This window comes from Calypte anna, chromosome Z, assembly GCF_003957555.1.
Source record: "Calypte anna isolate BGI_N300 chromosome Z, bCalAnn1_v1.p, whole genome shotgun sequence".
Lineage (NCBI taxonomy): Eukaryota > Metazoa > Chordata > Aves > Apodiformes > Trochilidae > Calypte > Calypte anna.
This window is the reverse complement of record NC_044274.1, coordinates 5,037,909-5,054,655: the sequence shown is the minus strand read 5'-3', so window position 1 is coordinate 5,054,655 and position 16,747 is coordinate 5,037,909. Positions and strand designations below refer to the sequence as shown.

At 42.4% G+C, this 16,747-nt stretch overlaps 1 protein-coding gene across 3 annotated transcripts in view; it reads left to right on the top strand.

The window, feature by feature from the left end:
- SETBP1 (SET binding protein 1) overlaps positions 1-16,747 on the top strand; it is a 260,092-nt gene that overhangs the window by 166,775 nt on the left and 76,570 nt on the right. For all 3 annotated transcript variants that reach the window (XM_030466771.1, XM_030466768.1, XM_030466770.1), the window contains one exon: positions 12,451-15,913. In XM_030466771.1, coding sequence (XP_030322631.1) covers positions 12,451-15,913 — 3,463 coding nt within the window. The remainder of the gene's footprint in view (positions 1-12,450; positions 15,914-16,747) is intronic.

The following is a 16,747-nucleotide window of genomic DNA, read 5'->3' as shown; positions in this document are numbered from 1 at the left end:
CCTGGTCAAGACAGTCATGCACACTGATAGAAATGTTTGCCTGCTCTGTATATATTCTCAAGGAGATGCCACCAGGTTGGAACATGTATGTTGATGAGACTAAGATCTCAGTTTTTCATACCCACTGCAAAAGTCTATCCATCTGAGTCCTTGTCAGTCTAACAAACCTTAATGTGTCTCTGGATGGGGGTAGGGAGAATTTAGGCCAATTTCTACACCTTATCTCTTGTATCAAAGCCTGGCCTTTATGCACAGCACTGGTTTCTCCTTAAATATTCCCTTCACTGATATGAAAAAAATGCAATAAATACTATATGTGAGGAAAGAAGTGGCAGGAAGTTTTATTTCTCTCCTCTCTTCATCCCTGGTGATTTTATTCATTCTGGTATCTGGTACCCTCAATTATGTCTTGCCTACTCTAGGAGGGAAGAAAAAGGCAAAAATAATTTACTGTAATAAATCTCATCACCTCCAGTCAGGGAAAACCCAAATACTCAGATATCCGTAACAAGCTGAGCAGCAGAAATTACAGGGGCTGCACAATGAACTGAAGTCTCTGGCACTTTAAAGTGCACATTTTCCAGCTTTGCCCTTTCCATAGTATTCCATGGGGGACACCCATCGCAACTGCTGATAAGGTCGTGTGCAGGGTGGGTGATGAATCTGCACTGATTTCAGAAGGTTTTTCTGTCTGGTTGCAGAAAACAGATATGCTTGTATCCTTCAGAGAAATCCTTAAAGGGGGACTATGCAGAAGTGTGTGCATTGTCTGGTGGCAAACAGAACAAAGGGGAGGAAGAGAACAGAAAGAAGAAAAAAACTATGGATTAATAAGTAAATTCCTAGAGCACAAGGGATTTTTTCTTTTTTTTATTTGAGGTATGTTTAAGGCAGTCACTGAATAGTTTTTGCACCAATGACTTCAGCATAGGCAACCTTTCTGTAAAGTGGTTTGAGATTTAGCCTTTCCCCTTTTTCCTCCCCCCTGCACCCAGAAAACCCCCAAACACCCTTTAGAACACCAAGAGTGACATTTGGATTGAGGCAAAGACCTGCAGCAGCTCAGGGATTTGCATTTGGGCCCATGTTTTGAGACTATGACACAGCAAACAAAGCAACAGAGAAATTTAAACCAGAAAAGACCAAATCCATACACTTTATCATATTTAAAACAAAAAACAAACAAATACAAACAATCAAAAAAGCAAAGAAAGAAAACAGAAAAAGCCATCCAATGCCTAAAACTGACTGCAGAGTTCTTTATGTCTTCAGATCCAGGATATTTTGTTTTCATAGTGTTTTACACATGACTGTAAGTTATAGGTCCAGACTGGGTATCAGACTTGGTGCCTCCTCCTACAAGTACAGAGTCAAATCTTATTTGGTGAGGACAAAGTCAGTCTGGAAGGATATTTGCCTCTCTAAAATCCATACTCTGCCAGCACAGAACAAAGGCAACAGGAATCACATTAAGTTCCCCTGTGCACATTGGTAGCCTGAGTGTGTTGAGCTGATGGCCTTTGGCATCAGCTTCACTTTCAGCACTGTGCGTGGTACGATACTGCCCATCCTTGGTCAAGAGGGAACCACATCTCACTGGGTTTGTCAAGATAGAAAGGCACTTCGTAGTAAATCAGCTCTGTTGTACCAGAGGGACACGCTGCTTTACAGCAGCAGGGAATATGTCTAGTGAAATGAATTGTTAAAAAATGAATTGTTAAAAAATGTGAAATAGTGTTTTTTGGTGCCAAGGATGTGGAGGAATATTTGGAGTGAACCCAGAACTGAGGTGTGTCTAGGGATGGAAATCATTCCGGAGGAAGAGAGAAGTGACTCTGAACAGTGAGATTTATTATGCTGGGATGCAGCTTTGCAGAGGAAGGGGCTGAAAGACACATTGCTGGAATTGCTTAACACCAGGGTCAACAAAACACTGGAGGATATAGGGAGGATATATAATCACAGATTTTTAAAGCTAGAAAGAACCATTGTGATCACTTAGTCAAAACTCCTGCATGACTCACACCAGGGGATTTTGCCTAAATGTATTCCTGATACAAGTCCAATAGCTGTTCAGTACTAATGCATATTGGTTAGAAAAACACCCATCCTTGATGTAAAAGGAACTTCTAGTAACATGGAATCCACTGCTGTGATAAGCTGTTCTCATTATTATTTATAACCCCATAAAATGTGGGACATTCTTCTCATCTCAGATTTTCTGGCTTCAGCTTCAAACCCTGTATGATAAACGGAAAGACCTTCTGTGGCCCTCACATCCCCACGTTTTTGTAGTTCCCTTGATGTGTATCTCAGATACTTAGAGCACTAGTTTCACCTGTGCTTTAAGCTAGTCTCCCTCTGCCTCCTTAAGTAGCTCTTGGAAACACCTCCTGCCAACTCTTCCAATGCCAGATCTTCAGAATAAGTTATATTTTCAACTAAATATATAACTTTGCCCTCTTAGGGATGAACAAATGCATTCTGATATCTGTAACGTATACTGCCTGCTTCTGATTTACCCTGTGTGCCAAACTGCTTGGATAGGGGACTATATCTTTATAGTATTTTTATGAAGCTACTCATCTCAAGCACACAGTCAGCACTTAAGAGGAAGCAATAACAGGACTGGGAATGGTTTTGCTTCGTCAACGTGTGTAGAGCAAAGAAATGTACTTAGGTGAGTTACCAGAACAAGGGCAATTAAAAGCGCAACACTGTGAAGTGCTGGCTGTACCACACCATTTTTTTGTCTGGTCTCGATGTCTACACTCCTAAGGGAAGTGTGTGCATATAAATGACTGAATTTCTGCACAGAGGGTTTCTCCCAAGCAGATCTTCAGCACAGGATATGTCAATTTCTGACCCAGGAATGCAACAAAGTTTTCTATTCTGGATGCTAATCCCAGGCCTGAATATGTATGAGAAATACTTTCTATCTGCCTATTGAACCCCATGGGTGAAAAACTGGGGTCTCAGTCAGCTGAATATTACCCCTGATTTCCTAGGTGAGAAGCTAGAGAGTTCTGGGAGGTCATTTAAGCACAAACCTGTGCTCAAGGTGCTTTGTAGTCTTCTTTTCCAGACTACTGTTCCGTTTCCTCTCTCTACTTCTGGTTGGTGCTGCTGTTGAAAAATGTGTGTAGAAGCCAATCCAGACTTGTTCAGGACTTCTAAGTAATTCTTTTGAGCCTTAACAGAACTGTACTCAGCCTTCTCCTATTTTGACAATGGCCGAGAAGGTCTTGAAAGTACAAAATCAAGGGACACTTAAATACTGGATTCATCTTTCAAATGAATTTCCAGTGGAAATTCACACTTAATAAAATACAGAAAATTGCATTTTATTTTGGTACCTAAATATTGGTAGTGTAGGACTGTGGTATTTAGAAGAGAGAATCATTCCACCAGAAAACTTACTTCAGCAAAATGATGCAGTCCAGTTGAGCCCTTTTTATGATCTGAGAAATTACTGTTTTTATAGCACACTAAATAAAACCTGCTATTTGAGCTGGAGGTTTATTAGTAAAGGTGATTTTGCCATAGCTGGGGAGGAAGGGAAGGAAGGAGAGGTGAGTGTTGAACAGCAAAGCAGAGATAAATGTTGTTCAGAAAAAGCACAGCAATGCCCTCAAAAAGTGATGTAACTCATCATCACTTCACCTAGCATTGCCACTGAAATGTTTTATGTCATTATTTTTGTTGTTGTTTCTTCAAAACATGATTGCTAGCCTGGCTGAAGTTCCTCCAGGGTGTATGCAAAAGCATCTGGGTGGAAGAGGAATCTGCAGGGAGCCAAGTCCAGGGGTTCTTATACGAGAGCATTTCAGGTTCACCCTGGACAGCTTGTGATGTTGCTGCTGGCCAAAATCACCACAGTTATGGTCTTGAAAAAGGACTTGAGGTGGACATTAGCATCCTAATGGCACAGGTCTATGTCTCAGGCATCCTTGAGAAGTGCTGGATGTCTTTCTTCAACCCTGCCTTCCTTATAGGTGTAAAATAAAATCTCCTGGTTGGGGACTAAAACCTTCTGCAACTTTGTCACAAAGGCATCATCTCTAATCCAGAAACCGAGATTTCTGCCATGCCATTTCTTCACCATATGCAGCAAATTTCCTTAGTTATCACCTCATGCAGTTGTTGCCCAGAACATGTCCCATCTCTGGATGGTACCCCTCACACTATTTACTGGCTTTGCACAGTGTGCAATAACTTTTCAGTAGCCCTGGGGAGCCAGAAATTCATCATGTTTGACCTCTTTAAAGCAGAGTTTCCAAAGGGGACAAACATAAACATCCCACATTTTGGTGCAGATCCCTGAAGTTCAGCTATTCAGGGTGAGTTTGCTGAAGGCACAGGAGGTGCTTTCTCTGAATTCATAATGCAGGACTCATATCTTAACGCAGGGAGGTGGAAAGACATTGGATATTTGACTTCTCCTGCAAGTTTTAATGAGCTTTAACCTATCTACCCCAGATAGATGTTCTGGCTGATTCCTGGACTTTTTGCTAATGCTGTTGCACATGCAGTACTTCATGTACTTCAGTACTTCAGACCTTAGCTGCAATCAGGATGTTCTGAAAGAATTAATCTGGTGGTCAGTAGCTGCTAAATGAAGTGCATACTAATAGAATGATGAGCTGACTGACTTGAGCTCTCAGCTTTTATGAGCTTCTCTTAATGCCTGTTTTCAGGTGAATTCAGCATCTCCTTGACATTTAAGGGCTCAATTTATAATCAAATTATTTAACTCTAGTAGAAAGAATCGCTAGTCGCAATGGAAAAGCTATTTATATTTCCCCCCTCCCTTGGACAAAAAAAAAGGTATGCAGGGTAACACTGCAAACCCTGTAGTAAATGAAGGATAAAAGAAATCTTTCAATGCAAATTAGACACTGCAGGCTTTTAAAAATTATAGCAGAAACTAACAGTGCACAGCTGCTCACATCCTTATTTCCAATTTAGTTATCCGAGACATGCTTAAGCATTAATGTCGTGGACAACACCACAAACCTTTCAGAGATGAATGCTCCTTAGTAGTCATCTTTCTGTAGTTCACAGTCCATCTGGGGATCTTTCTGCAGTTTGATTTTGGCCAAGTCACTACACAGATATATTTGCCTTCTACAACTTGGAATTGTAGAGCAAAATGAAGGAGGAGGTTGAGACAGAAACCTAGAAGTGCGGCTTTGTAGTTAAATGTGGGGAAGAGTACATTGATCTCCATGGAAAGATACCATTTCTAGAGGGATAGAAGTGAGTTTTACTTGTGAATAATAAAGCCTCAATATCACTGTTGCTGTTAAGCTTGCTAGAAAACCTTTTGAACAAATGGAAGCATGCAGTTTAGCAGAGACATCTTTATCTGTGAGCCCGTGGCTTCACAGAAGCCACGTCTAAAATGCTCACTTAAATATCTCTGTTGGCTTGAGGCCAAACAAGAACCAAACCCTTTGGTGACAAGAAAAAGGTCAACCTGAGATTTCTGATCTGACTAACAGTTCTGGTGTCACTGAGTTTCAGTGGAAAATCCAATGGCTACCTGCTTTCCATGAAGTCAGGCTCTCCTTTGCAAGAAGCTTCAAAAAAACTGGAGAGGCTCCAGGTGATTTGTTCCTCTTGAAAAAGCTTTCTTTTCAGTTCCTGCTTCCTTTCCTTCATGCATGAAAACATTTTACTATAGGAGAAAACCCTTTGAGAGAAAGAATGTCAGAGATTTCCAGCTCTGATACATGAATAAATAATCCTGACTAATCTCATACTTTTTCTCAAAGTTGAGCATTTCCTCTTGTGTCCCAAGAGGACAGCTGCAAATTGCTCACTATAAGATTCAAAATCAGACTTACAGGTTGGAGATATTTCATGTATTTTGGTGAGCACACTGAGCCTTCTAGGAGTAGCATTGCCTTGTACATAACGGATGCCAAGTAGAGGAGACACAAGCTTCTGAGAAACTTTTCAAACACCATCACACTCATGGGAGTGAGGATCATTTGTAAGACATTGAAAGAGAGGCAGGAATTAACACAAAGCTGCAGGGACATGACTGGAGAGGAAGACACAGCATGGGGTGGGAGTGGGTTAATTAAAAGCAAACCTTCACCTGTTTGTTTCCATTCAAGGAATGCAAACATGAGACTGTGGTACAGGCCACACTCAAAGAGGGAGGATCTTCACTGAAGCTGCTGGAGGTTCCTTCAGGTTTGCACTCCCATTGCTATGTAGCTCTGAGATATTCATGAAGTTGTGTCAAGAGAGAAACTGAAATTCAGGCTTTTTGCATTACTTGTTTTGAGAATACCTGTCTAAAGCAGTTATTCTTGAAGAAAATACAAACGGATGTGCAGATTTTACTGAAGGGTCCAAAGATGCTCAGGTTGTTGCAAACCGTATTTTTCCCATGCATTCCTGGCAAAGAAACATGATTTGCTAAATAATTCAGAAATTCTGAAGTTATGCCAAATGAATTTTGCTACCAGCTTTGAACTGGATGAATTGCAGACTATTTTAATCATCTGCTGGATTTCAGATACTTTGATTTTTCACATACAGGGACTGAGAATTTTATTTGGGCAAATTGCAACAGCATGTTGATTTATGAAGGTAGGATATTGTGCTGCAGGCTGATCTGCTCCTCACTGGTGGGACAGACCCATCTTTGCACATATTTTCTTTATCAAATGTTTAAACAACCCTGCTCTTTTCAGAGCTTTGTATTAAGTACTGAGTCTGGGAAAATTGTAAACAATGGGATTTTTCTGTCATCTCCAACAAAGAGCCCATCGTCACGGACATAACAATGCAGCTTAAATATCACATTTAAGCATAACACAGTTTGCTGCCTCCATTTAGACAGCTGGGAGAGAACGAACAGGCACCAGCTAAGGTGGACTACAACGAAGCTTCAAGTTTTGCTTGTTCATCTGGTGAGATAGCTGAGATAACATCCTTCTCTGCATGGCTTGGAGTTAACATCTGGAGAACCAGCATTCAGCCAACTGTCCTGAATGGGACAAGACAGCAGACAAGATTTTAAGCAGCAAAAGATCTTTATAGCCAGCCCAAAGGTATAAATTGTATTATATGAATGTTAGGATATTAGGATAGCAGAATAAGGTGTTAGAATAACAGACAAGGAGGTATCTTAATAAAACATTCAAATAATCAGACATCCAGATAACTGTTACAGTTACCTGTATAACAAGGCTACTTGACTACTCAAAATCAGTAGGTCTTACACTAGTTCTAGAGCAAGAACAAGGATTGAAGGATTGAAGGAATATCTACAGGCAATGTGATAATACATGACTATAGTTTTGTAAAGATCCTAAAAACTTAAAGGTAAGAATTCATATAGAGGGATTTGATGCTTCTTACTCTTCATTGGCCACTGCTGTGTATCCCTTCTCTTCAAGAAGCAGTCATTTGAACAGGTGTCCCACTGGAGGGGAAAAGGTCCAACACACCTTCTAGGGAAAATGTACAGGATTGTCACTGATCAAAAAGAGGGGACTAGCTTTTTACAGAAAAAGTGGTTGCTGTCATTTAACTACTTAGCCATACCTCCAGTATCTCCTCTTTGAGAACAAAAGGGAAAAAAAAGGAAAAGCTAAGGAAGCCTTTTCCCTCATTATACAAGTTCTCATGTTTATCTATTTTTGTTTTGTGTTTGTTCAGCATAACTGGAGACAAACTGAGCTCCATGTTTTTCAACACAGAGAATGGCTGGCACCACAGACACCAACTTGGCCTTCTATTAGGACTTCCAAGGTTGTTACCAGTTCAAAGTTTGCTGCACCCTTTGCTTTCTGTGGAAACTGTCCAACTTCAGGCTAAGGGAAGGGAAGCTGAGACAAAGAGCAATTGAATTATAAAGGGAAACTGAGGCAGGCCCACTGAGGCGGGGCATCCTGCTACACCAACTCAGGTGGCAAGCAGGGCAAATGTCCTCATATGTCCAGGCCCAGCCCCAGCTTCACCCCATGTATTTCCAGTGGGATGCCAGCTTCTGGTTGCCAATATTGCTATAAAAAATAGCTTCCAAGTTCCTGGACCACACCGAGGTATTACACAGTTCTGTGAGGAGATTCATTCTTGCTGGAGAGGAAGAGGTGGCCCTGAGATAAAAGCAAGCACTTTCCAAGTCTCTAGGTCTGAGTGACATCCATTTAGGAAAGCATTTCCTCTTTTTCTTTTCTCTAAAAAAAAAAATTATTTTCAGCCTGTGCAGAAGATAACAAAGAATAGCATGTCCCCAGAGCACACTCTGATGTGTCACTGTGGATGCCGATCCCTACAGACACTCCTGATGTTATTAATTTTTAAAACAAACTTGCTGATTGAGGTTCTGACTGCCTTTAAATTGTCTCTACAAGGAGACTGTGTACTAATTAACCCGCAGAAACAATCAATGATGTACCTTTTTCAAGTTTCAGGGTGATTAGAATATGAAAATGAAGAGCACAATGGTGCAGATGTTTTAAAATCACAGCAGACAGCAATTAGTGACAGAGGAACCAGCTGCTTATCTCTCCAGATAAAGCCTCTTAATAGGGAATTACAGTTGAGGAGCCATTACACAGATGGATCTGGGAATGATTTAAAGAGGGGGCATTGTAGTATTAACTTTGATATGCAAGCCAGATTCTTGACAAGCTATATGTATGTTACCTCCTCAAAAAGGTGTGTTTGGAGCAGGGGGCTACTATTCCCTGTAATCAGATTTTTTTCAGGTGCTGAGTTTCTCTAATAGTATATTTTATCATAATCACCATTATTCTGTTTATATTAATTTTTAAATGGTTTTCTTTTTCCTGATTATTTTCCTAACCACTTGACTTGGCTGCTACCATTTCCTCCCACTTTTTGCTTTGGGACTACAGGAAGCATGTGGATTTAGGGAGAAACTCAGTCATGTGAGTGGGGAGGCAGTGTGGGATATCCAGTTGTTAAATGAAGAGTCCCTGAGGGATGGATTGTGCTTATGAGTGTTACTTGCACAGTTAGGGTCCTGCTCATCATGGACTTACACAGTCTCATCCCTTCAGTTCCAGGGGCTGTGTGTCAGACTACAGCTTTTAGGAGGAGTAATCACCTCTGTGGGTCTGGCAAAGCAGGTATAAGCACACAGCCCCTCCTTCTCTGCTCACTTGTCAGTGCTCTTCATTGTGTGGAGTGTTTCCTCTTTATAGGTATGCTCACCACTGCCAAAACCAAGGACTGAAACTTAAAAGCTTGGCACTGAAATTGCATACTACTAAGAAGAGGATTCAATCCCCCTTTTTTTTTTTTTTTCTAAGTTTTAGTTATGTGCTCAGTCATGTTGTCGAAACTTCGCCAAGTCTGGTGAGATGTGGTAAAATTGCGTGGGTTAACTTACACTTCTACTTTTGAAGGAGAGGACTCAGTGCAGGATAGCTAGCTGCTGAAGAAAATTTCTTCTGATGTAAGGGCCCTGTTTGCCCTAGAGGACCTAGAGACAGTCCTGGTGTTCTTCATTAGCTTAAGAGAGGCTTTGGGTCGGCTGAGCTGGGGCTTGTTGGCTTCTTAGGGTAGTGGTCACCCAGCAGGGAAAATTGAAATCTAGAGATCAACAGGATCATACAGCAACCCAGATGGGTACATGGGGAATAAAATACACTTGGCTGCATTACTCTCAGCTGATTTAATAGTGCTTTGAGGTAAACAGTCCCCACATATCCATTGCAGTTAGTGAAACCTAACCTTCTGCAGCCAAATGATCTTTGGTTGCTGTGTTGCAGAAGAATTATTTTGGGGTGATATGGATGTGCCTGGCAAGAGAGAGTTTATAGTGAATGTTATACTGGAAGAAGCTACATGAGGAAACCCAGTGGGCTGTTGTGTGCTTGGGCAGATATACAATTTTGACATCCCAATGAGGAAATGGAGTCCCCTGCCCCTGCAGACTGGTCATTTTTTTGAAGGCGTGTTGAAATGGGAGTGCTTATCCGTGTGATTAAATGCCTCAAGAGTTGGCACCTTTGATTATATAGGCATATCTTTCTCATGAATTGAAAGATAGATGTGGTGGTGGCCTGTGGTGCTGGAGTAATGACAAGGCTATCATTTGGGATATGTTGGAAGTTGCATCATCGTTTTATAAAGTGCAGGCCGAGGAAATGAGGCTGGAGGAGCCAAGTGATAAATCACCATTCGTCACTGATAAATCACTGGCCTCTCAGTTCTGAGCCCTTATTAACTTCCTTAAAATGTAGATCAGACATTATTACTCCTTCTAAACTACGCATCTTTTTGTGTGTGGTGTGCTTAGAGGAACCAAGGTGTTTTCACTCACCTTATTTATTTATTTATTTATTTAACTCCCAGACAAAAATTCTCAGGTGATTTGTTTTGACAGCTCAACATTTTTGAAATAACGTAGGAGTAAGGAGTTGCTTTGATTGTAGTCATAGGGCCAGAGTCTGTGCAGAAACAGCCTGTCCCTACCTTGGTGTGTGTACTGGGGAACAAGCGAGGCCTCAGCCCATCATTCCCAAGACATTTCCAGGTCATAGATCATGGTACCTGGGGAAAATGATGTTTTGTGTGAGGCTTGGGGATGGCCACCTCGCGCTCACCTCCTCTCTCCTGGCTTGACAGTACACCGAGCCTGGTGTCCTGGGGACAGGATCAGCCTCAAAAAAATAGAGGTAAAATGAAGTTTGGAATCAGTTAAAAAAAAAAAACAAAAAACCCAACATAAAAAACAAAATCAAAGACCAACAGTGCCAGTGCTGCTGGTTTCTTTCAGACCCTTCCCTGGCCTCATCCCAAGGGCATGGACAGAGGTGGGCTCCATTTTCCAAAGGAGAGAATCAGCTGTGTGGGTTGAGGCCACTGCACACTGTGTAGCTCATGGGGGAGGCTGCTTCAAGTTGGAAAAGGAGGAAGAACTGATTCATTCCCTGAGGGCTGTTTATGTTTTCAGCTCCTTTCTCAGGCTGAAGAACCCGGGTGCTGCTTGCCCATGACATCTGCAGTTCCACTGCAGCTGCCTGCTTTCATTTTCTCACTCCACAATTCCTGGAAATCTCTGCTTTCCCTGAGCATGGCTGGTCCATGTGCACAACAGCTGAACTATCCACAGGATTTAAAAGTCCCTGATTACTTCTCAGACAATGGACCAGAACAGATTCATTGTTATTGCCTATTCTAGGAAAGCCACATACCCATTTTTATGTGCACATGAAGGATATCTCAACATCAGTTTGCCAATAACATGCATGTTTACTGGTCACTAAACAATGCTTCATGGGCTTGGGAGTGCTTAACACTTTTCAAATCCCCCTAAAGTTGCTAAGAAGTGGGGGCACCTCATTTCTCAGCTCAAAACCCTCTTATGCTGACGGCCTCCTTGCCCCCAAACTTTTGCTGCAGACACCTCTGATGAGGATTGAATGTAAGGCTCATATGTAAGAATGTAAGAAACTTGGTTGTAACTGGGTGTTTGTAGAAGCATGAGACAGTAGACACTCAGCAGTTGTTTTCTATTGTTCTTTCCTTGGTAACTTATTTATTTTAAGTCTCTCCTCATTTATTTGGCATTGAGAACAGTGTCACTGCTGTTTGCTAAGAACAGTTGCTTTCAATCCTAGGTGTACAAAATCAGTTGCCCAGTGACTGGCTATAAGAGATCACTTATGGAAAGTTAAAGAAAAATAAAATAGGGGACAGTTTTTGATCTGTAACAGTCTCCAATACTCCAGTCTCCCTTACAGTAACCTCTGCAGCATGAAGAGCCACTGTCAGATTAGAAATCATATTGAAAATATCTCTTACAAACATTGCAAATATCAAATTATTAAAATGGAAAGGGAGTGATGCAAATCTTGAACCTGCCAAGTGTGCCACATACCCTTGGTGCTATGCATAAGATTTTAAGCACTGAGTTTGTGGGGGTGACTTCTGTGTGGAAACTGAAGCAAGCAAGTCATTGCAGATTCTGGTTTCATAGGGAAATAGACCCATGAGTATTCATCTTGTTTGTTACAATTTCCAAGATAATTTTGCATTTTTCTTGTTTCCAACAATGAGCTTAATTGCTGCTGTTGAGCATTAAGTTCTATGAGGGATTATTTTTTAAGAAAAAGGCATTCTCACCAGGAGGCTAAGTTGCACCATTCAGCCATTGAAAAGAAATATTTTACTTGTGTTTTAAATTAAAAACCAATAGAATATGTTTCCTTAGCAATTTAGCATTTATAGAAATTTTTTCCATTGTTTTTGGAGTGGGAAAACAAAACCAAACTTGTTTACAGCACATGAATCTAAATGCAAATAAAAAGGCTCCTAACCCTTACAAGGATATGGGTTAAGGAGAGTTCTCATTCACTGTACAAATAAAGAGCGGAAACCAAGGGTTATGTTCAGACTGATAAACTAATACTTATTTATTTATTCATTCATTTATTTATTGCTTTCTTCCAGGTTTATGACAGGCAAAAACATTCTGCTCTGCACTATGATCCAGGCCTCCAACCAGACTTCACCAGTGACACCTTAAAATCAAAGCACCAGCAGAAAAGTAGCAACCAGCACCATCTTGACTGGTCAGCGAGCTCTGACACTGGATCTGCTTCTCAGAGTTGCTTCCTCAACACGGAACCCAGTCGAGAAGCAGTTAGTGCCACCAAGGTCTCTGCTCCAGAGCCAGGAGTGTCCTTCAGCAAATCCCAAGCAAAGAAATCCTGCCCCAGCAACACCTGGGGGCAGCTGTCAGGCAGTAGTAAAGATCTTGCCCTTTGCAGTGCAGCCCCATCACCCAACAACATTGGGGCAGCCACCCAGCCAAGCAGTACCTCTGAGTGCAATGGGCTCTTGCCTCTCAGTGATCAAGAGGGAGGTCTGCAGCTGGAGACCTCTGACCAACCTGCTGGGAGTACAAAGAAGAAGTCCATCAAAAAGGACTTGATAGGTCAAACCATCCAAACCACAGACATTGACTGGGTGAAGAGTGCACAGAAAGCATTTGACAGCAAATCCCATGACAGCATGGAAGGAAAAAAGGAGTCTTACTCGATGGACAGTGTGTTGGATACATCACCCTTGAAGCAGAATCCCATTTCTGCCAGCAGCTGTGAAAGTGACAACAGCCATGTACGAATTACTATCCCAATAAAGTCTCCAACGATAGATACATCTAGCCACAAGAGGAAAAAAAGGCAGTCCACAAAATCTTCCATAGAGAAAACTATCCAAGAGAAAAGCCTGCCTTCTGGACTTTCTATGAGCAGTGAAGTAGCAAACAGGACTAGCTCTCTACCAGAGGGAAGTAAAAAAGATCTTCGAGCCACAAAGCCAGGGAAAGTGGTTGAAAGTGAGTCTCCCTTAGTACCTATTGACAGCAGTGGGCTCACTGACAAAGCTTCCCCCAACAGTGCCACCAGACTCAGAAAACCTGTACCTGTGACATCCAGTCTCCTACCCACTGATCTTCCGACAGCTGGAAAATTACCTGAGGTCCAGCACCCCAAGCATGCAGCTAAGCGGCGCTGGACCTGCAGCAAACCTAAATCTATCCTTCGTGAGACCTCCATGACCACATCTGAGAAGCTGATGGTGGAGCCTCCTTCAGCCTATCCTATCACACCATCCAGCCCTCTGTATACGAATACAGACAGTCTTACTGTGATCACACCTGTTAAGAAAAAAAGAGGACGACCAAAGAAACAGCCTTTGCTCACTGTTGAAACCATTCATGAGGGAACTTCCACCAGCCCAGTAAGTCCAATCAATCGTGAGTTTCCAGGAACAAAGAAAAGGAAGAGGAGACGGAACCTGGCCAAGTTGGCCCAGTTGGTCCCAGGAGAGGACAAATCCATCAGTGAACTCAAGTTTCATAAAAAAGTTGGGAAGCTTGGGGTCTTGGATAAGAAGACCATCAAGACCATTAATAAAATGAAGACCCTCAAGAGGAAGAATATTCTCAATCAGATCTTGTCCTCCTGCTCCAGCAGCATAGCTCTGAAAGCAAAAGTCCAGCCACCATCTAGTGCTGGGCCAGCCACTATTGATGCCAGACTAGGGAAGCAGATCAATGTCAGCAAGAGGGGGACTATCTACATAGGTAAAAAACGGGGCAGAAAGCCAAGAGCAGAGCTGCAGTCTCAGCCAGAAGAACCTAAGACAGCCATCAAGCACTCAAGGCCTGTTTCCAGCCAGCCAGAAAACCCAGCAGTGCCTTCCAACCTGCAGTCACTTGTGGCATCGTCACCAGCAGCTATTCATCCACTTTCGACACAGTTAGTGGGGACTAATGGCAACCTTAGCCCTGCAAGCACTGAAACAAATTTTTCAGAGTTAAAAACTATGCCAAATCTTCAACCTATCAGTGCTCTTCCTACAAAAACCCAGAAAGGAATGCACAGTGGAACTTGGAAGCTGTCTCCACCCCGGTTAATGGCTAATTCACCTTCCCACCTCTGTGAAATAGGTTCTCTGAAAGAAGTCACACTGTCACCAGTGAGTGAGTCTCACAGTGAGGAAACCATCCCCAGTGACAGTGGGATAGGTACAGACAACAACAGCACTTCTGACCAAGCCGAGAAAAGCTCAGAATCTCGTCGGAGATACTCCTTTGATTTCTGCACCCTGGACAATCCAGAGGCTATCCCATCTGACACCAGCACAAAGAACAGGCATGGTCACCGGCAGAAACATCTCATTGTGGATAACTTTCTCTCTCATGAGAGTATTAAAAAGCCAAAGCACAAGAGGAAAAGGAAATGCCTGCAGAACAGAGATGACCTCCAGTTTCTGGCAGACCTTGAGGAACTCATCAATAAGTTTCAAGTGTTCAGGATTTCCCATAGAAGTTACACATTTTACCACGAAAATCCATATCCCAGCATCTTCAGGATTAATTTTGATCACTACTACCCTGTGCCATATATCCAGTATGACCCATTGCTCTATCTTCGCAGGACCTCTGACATGAAGTCTAAGAAGAAGCGTGGTAGACCTGCCAAAACCAATGACACCATGACAAAGGTGCCTTTTTTACAAGGGTTCGGTTACCCTATTCCCAGTGGGAGTTACTATGCACCCTATGGAATGCCTTACACATCAATGCCTATGATGAATCTTGGTTACTATGGTCAGTATCCAGCTCCTTTGTACCTGTCTCACACGCTCGGAGCGGCTTCCCCATTTATGAGACCTACCGTGCCCCCACCCCAATTCCATGCAAGCTCTCATATGAAGATGTCCACCACTGCCAAGCATAAAGCGAAACATGGAGTACACCTACAAACACCTGTGGGAATGGGCCTTGGAGACATGCAGTCCTCTTTGGCTCCTCCAAAGGTTGGAGGAACAAGCCTTTCAAGTGGCCGACTTCACAAAAGGAAACACAAACATAAGCACAAGCATAAGGATGAGCGGATACTGGGGACACATGAAGATCTGAGTGGTCTCTTTGCTAGCAAGTCCACTGGCTTCTCCAGCCACGCCATCAATGAAAGGCTAAGTGGTTCAGACAAAGACCTCTCCTTGCTCAATGAGAAAAGCAAACATAAGGAGAAGCAGAAGCACCAGCATTGTGAAACTGGACACAAAGGTTCAAAGAGTAACTTTGAAGTGGATACACTGTCTACCTTATCACTTTCTGATGCCCAGCAGTGGTCACAGAGTAAAGATAAAAGTGATTCAAGCAGTGATCCCATTGACTCTTGCACAAAGAGATACTCTGGTAATACTGAGAGTAATGGAAGGTCAGAGTCCCTGGACATGTTTGGTGAGATGAATTCCTCAAGTGAGAAGCGGGACAATGATGCAAGTGGGAATAAAAGAAGAAGCTTTGAAGGGTTTGGAACTTACAGGGAAAAGGACATGCAGCCCTTCAGGACAAATAGGAAGGACAGAAGTACTTATGATTCTTCGGCCTCTTCAGGTAAGATCTGCTTTATTCTGTTATCTCACTGCATTTAAAGTTTAATGCTTGACAAAGAGGGACTTGCCATCAAATATCTTTCTATTTGTCTTTAAATTCTCTAGCTTTTTGTATTTGCTCATATTCTACATGCAGACTTTGGGGTGATTGACAAGAAAGTTGGCCACGCATTAAGCCAAAATTTTAAAATTCTTCAAGTTGTAACACAGCATTTTTTAAACATTTGTCCTGACTTTACCTATCTCTCATAGCTTATTGCACTTCCTCCAAAAGTCTCACCATTGCATTCTGCAACAGCAGGAATTGTAATACCTATTGGCAAGGTAGGCATCCCTCTTACTGGTGTCTAATGTCATGCAGTGGAGTCATTGCCCAGCCTTTCAGAGTACAGGCCATGGCACTGAGCAGTGTCTGTGCTCTGGCCCAGAAGGTGTACAAAACCTATTTGTTGGTGGGATGGACCAGACACATGGGAAGCTGTGGAGCTGGGTCAGTATCCCATGACTGTTGTGGTGTAGTGCTGATCTAGAGGGACCCATCAGAGTGATAGCTGGGCTGAACATATGGAGAACCTGGGTACAATCCTAGTGTAAATCTGTCACTTCCAGTCAGCAGGTGTCATGTAAAGTAATTATCCTGAGTATTGAGTGGTTGTGGGAAGGGACTGGTGTCATGGAAACAATAAACCCTAGCCAATTGACACTAAAGAGTTTTAGGGCTCATGACTTGGAAATATAAGCTGAGCAGATGAGGAGGGAGGAAGCTCTTTCGACTGCTAAGGACATCTGTTCCTCTCCTGCAGAGGGAAAGAAAAAAAAAAAGGGAATCTGAATC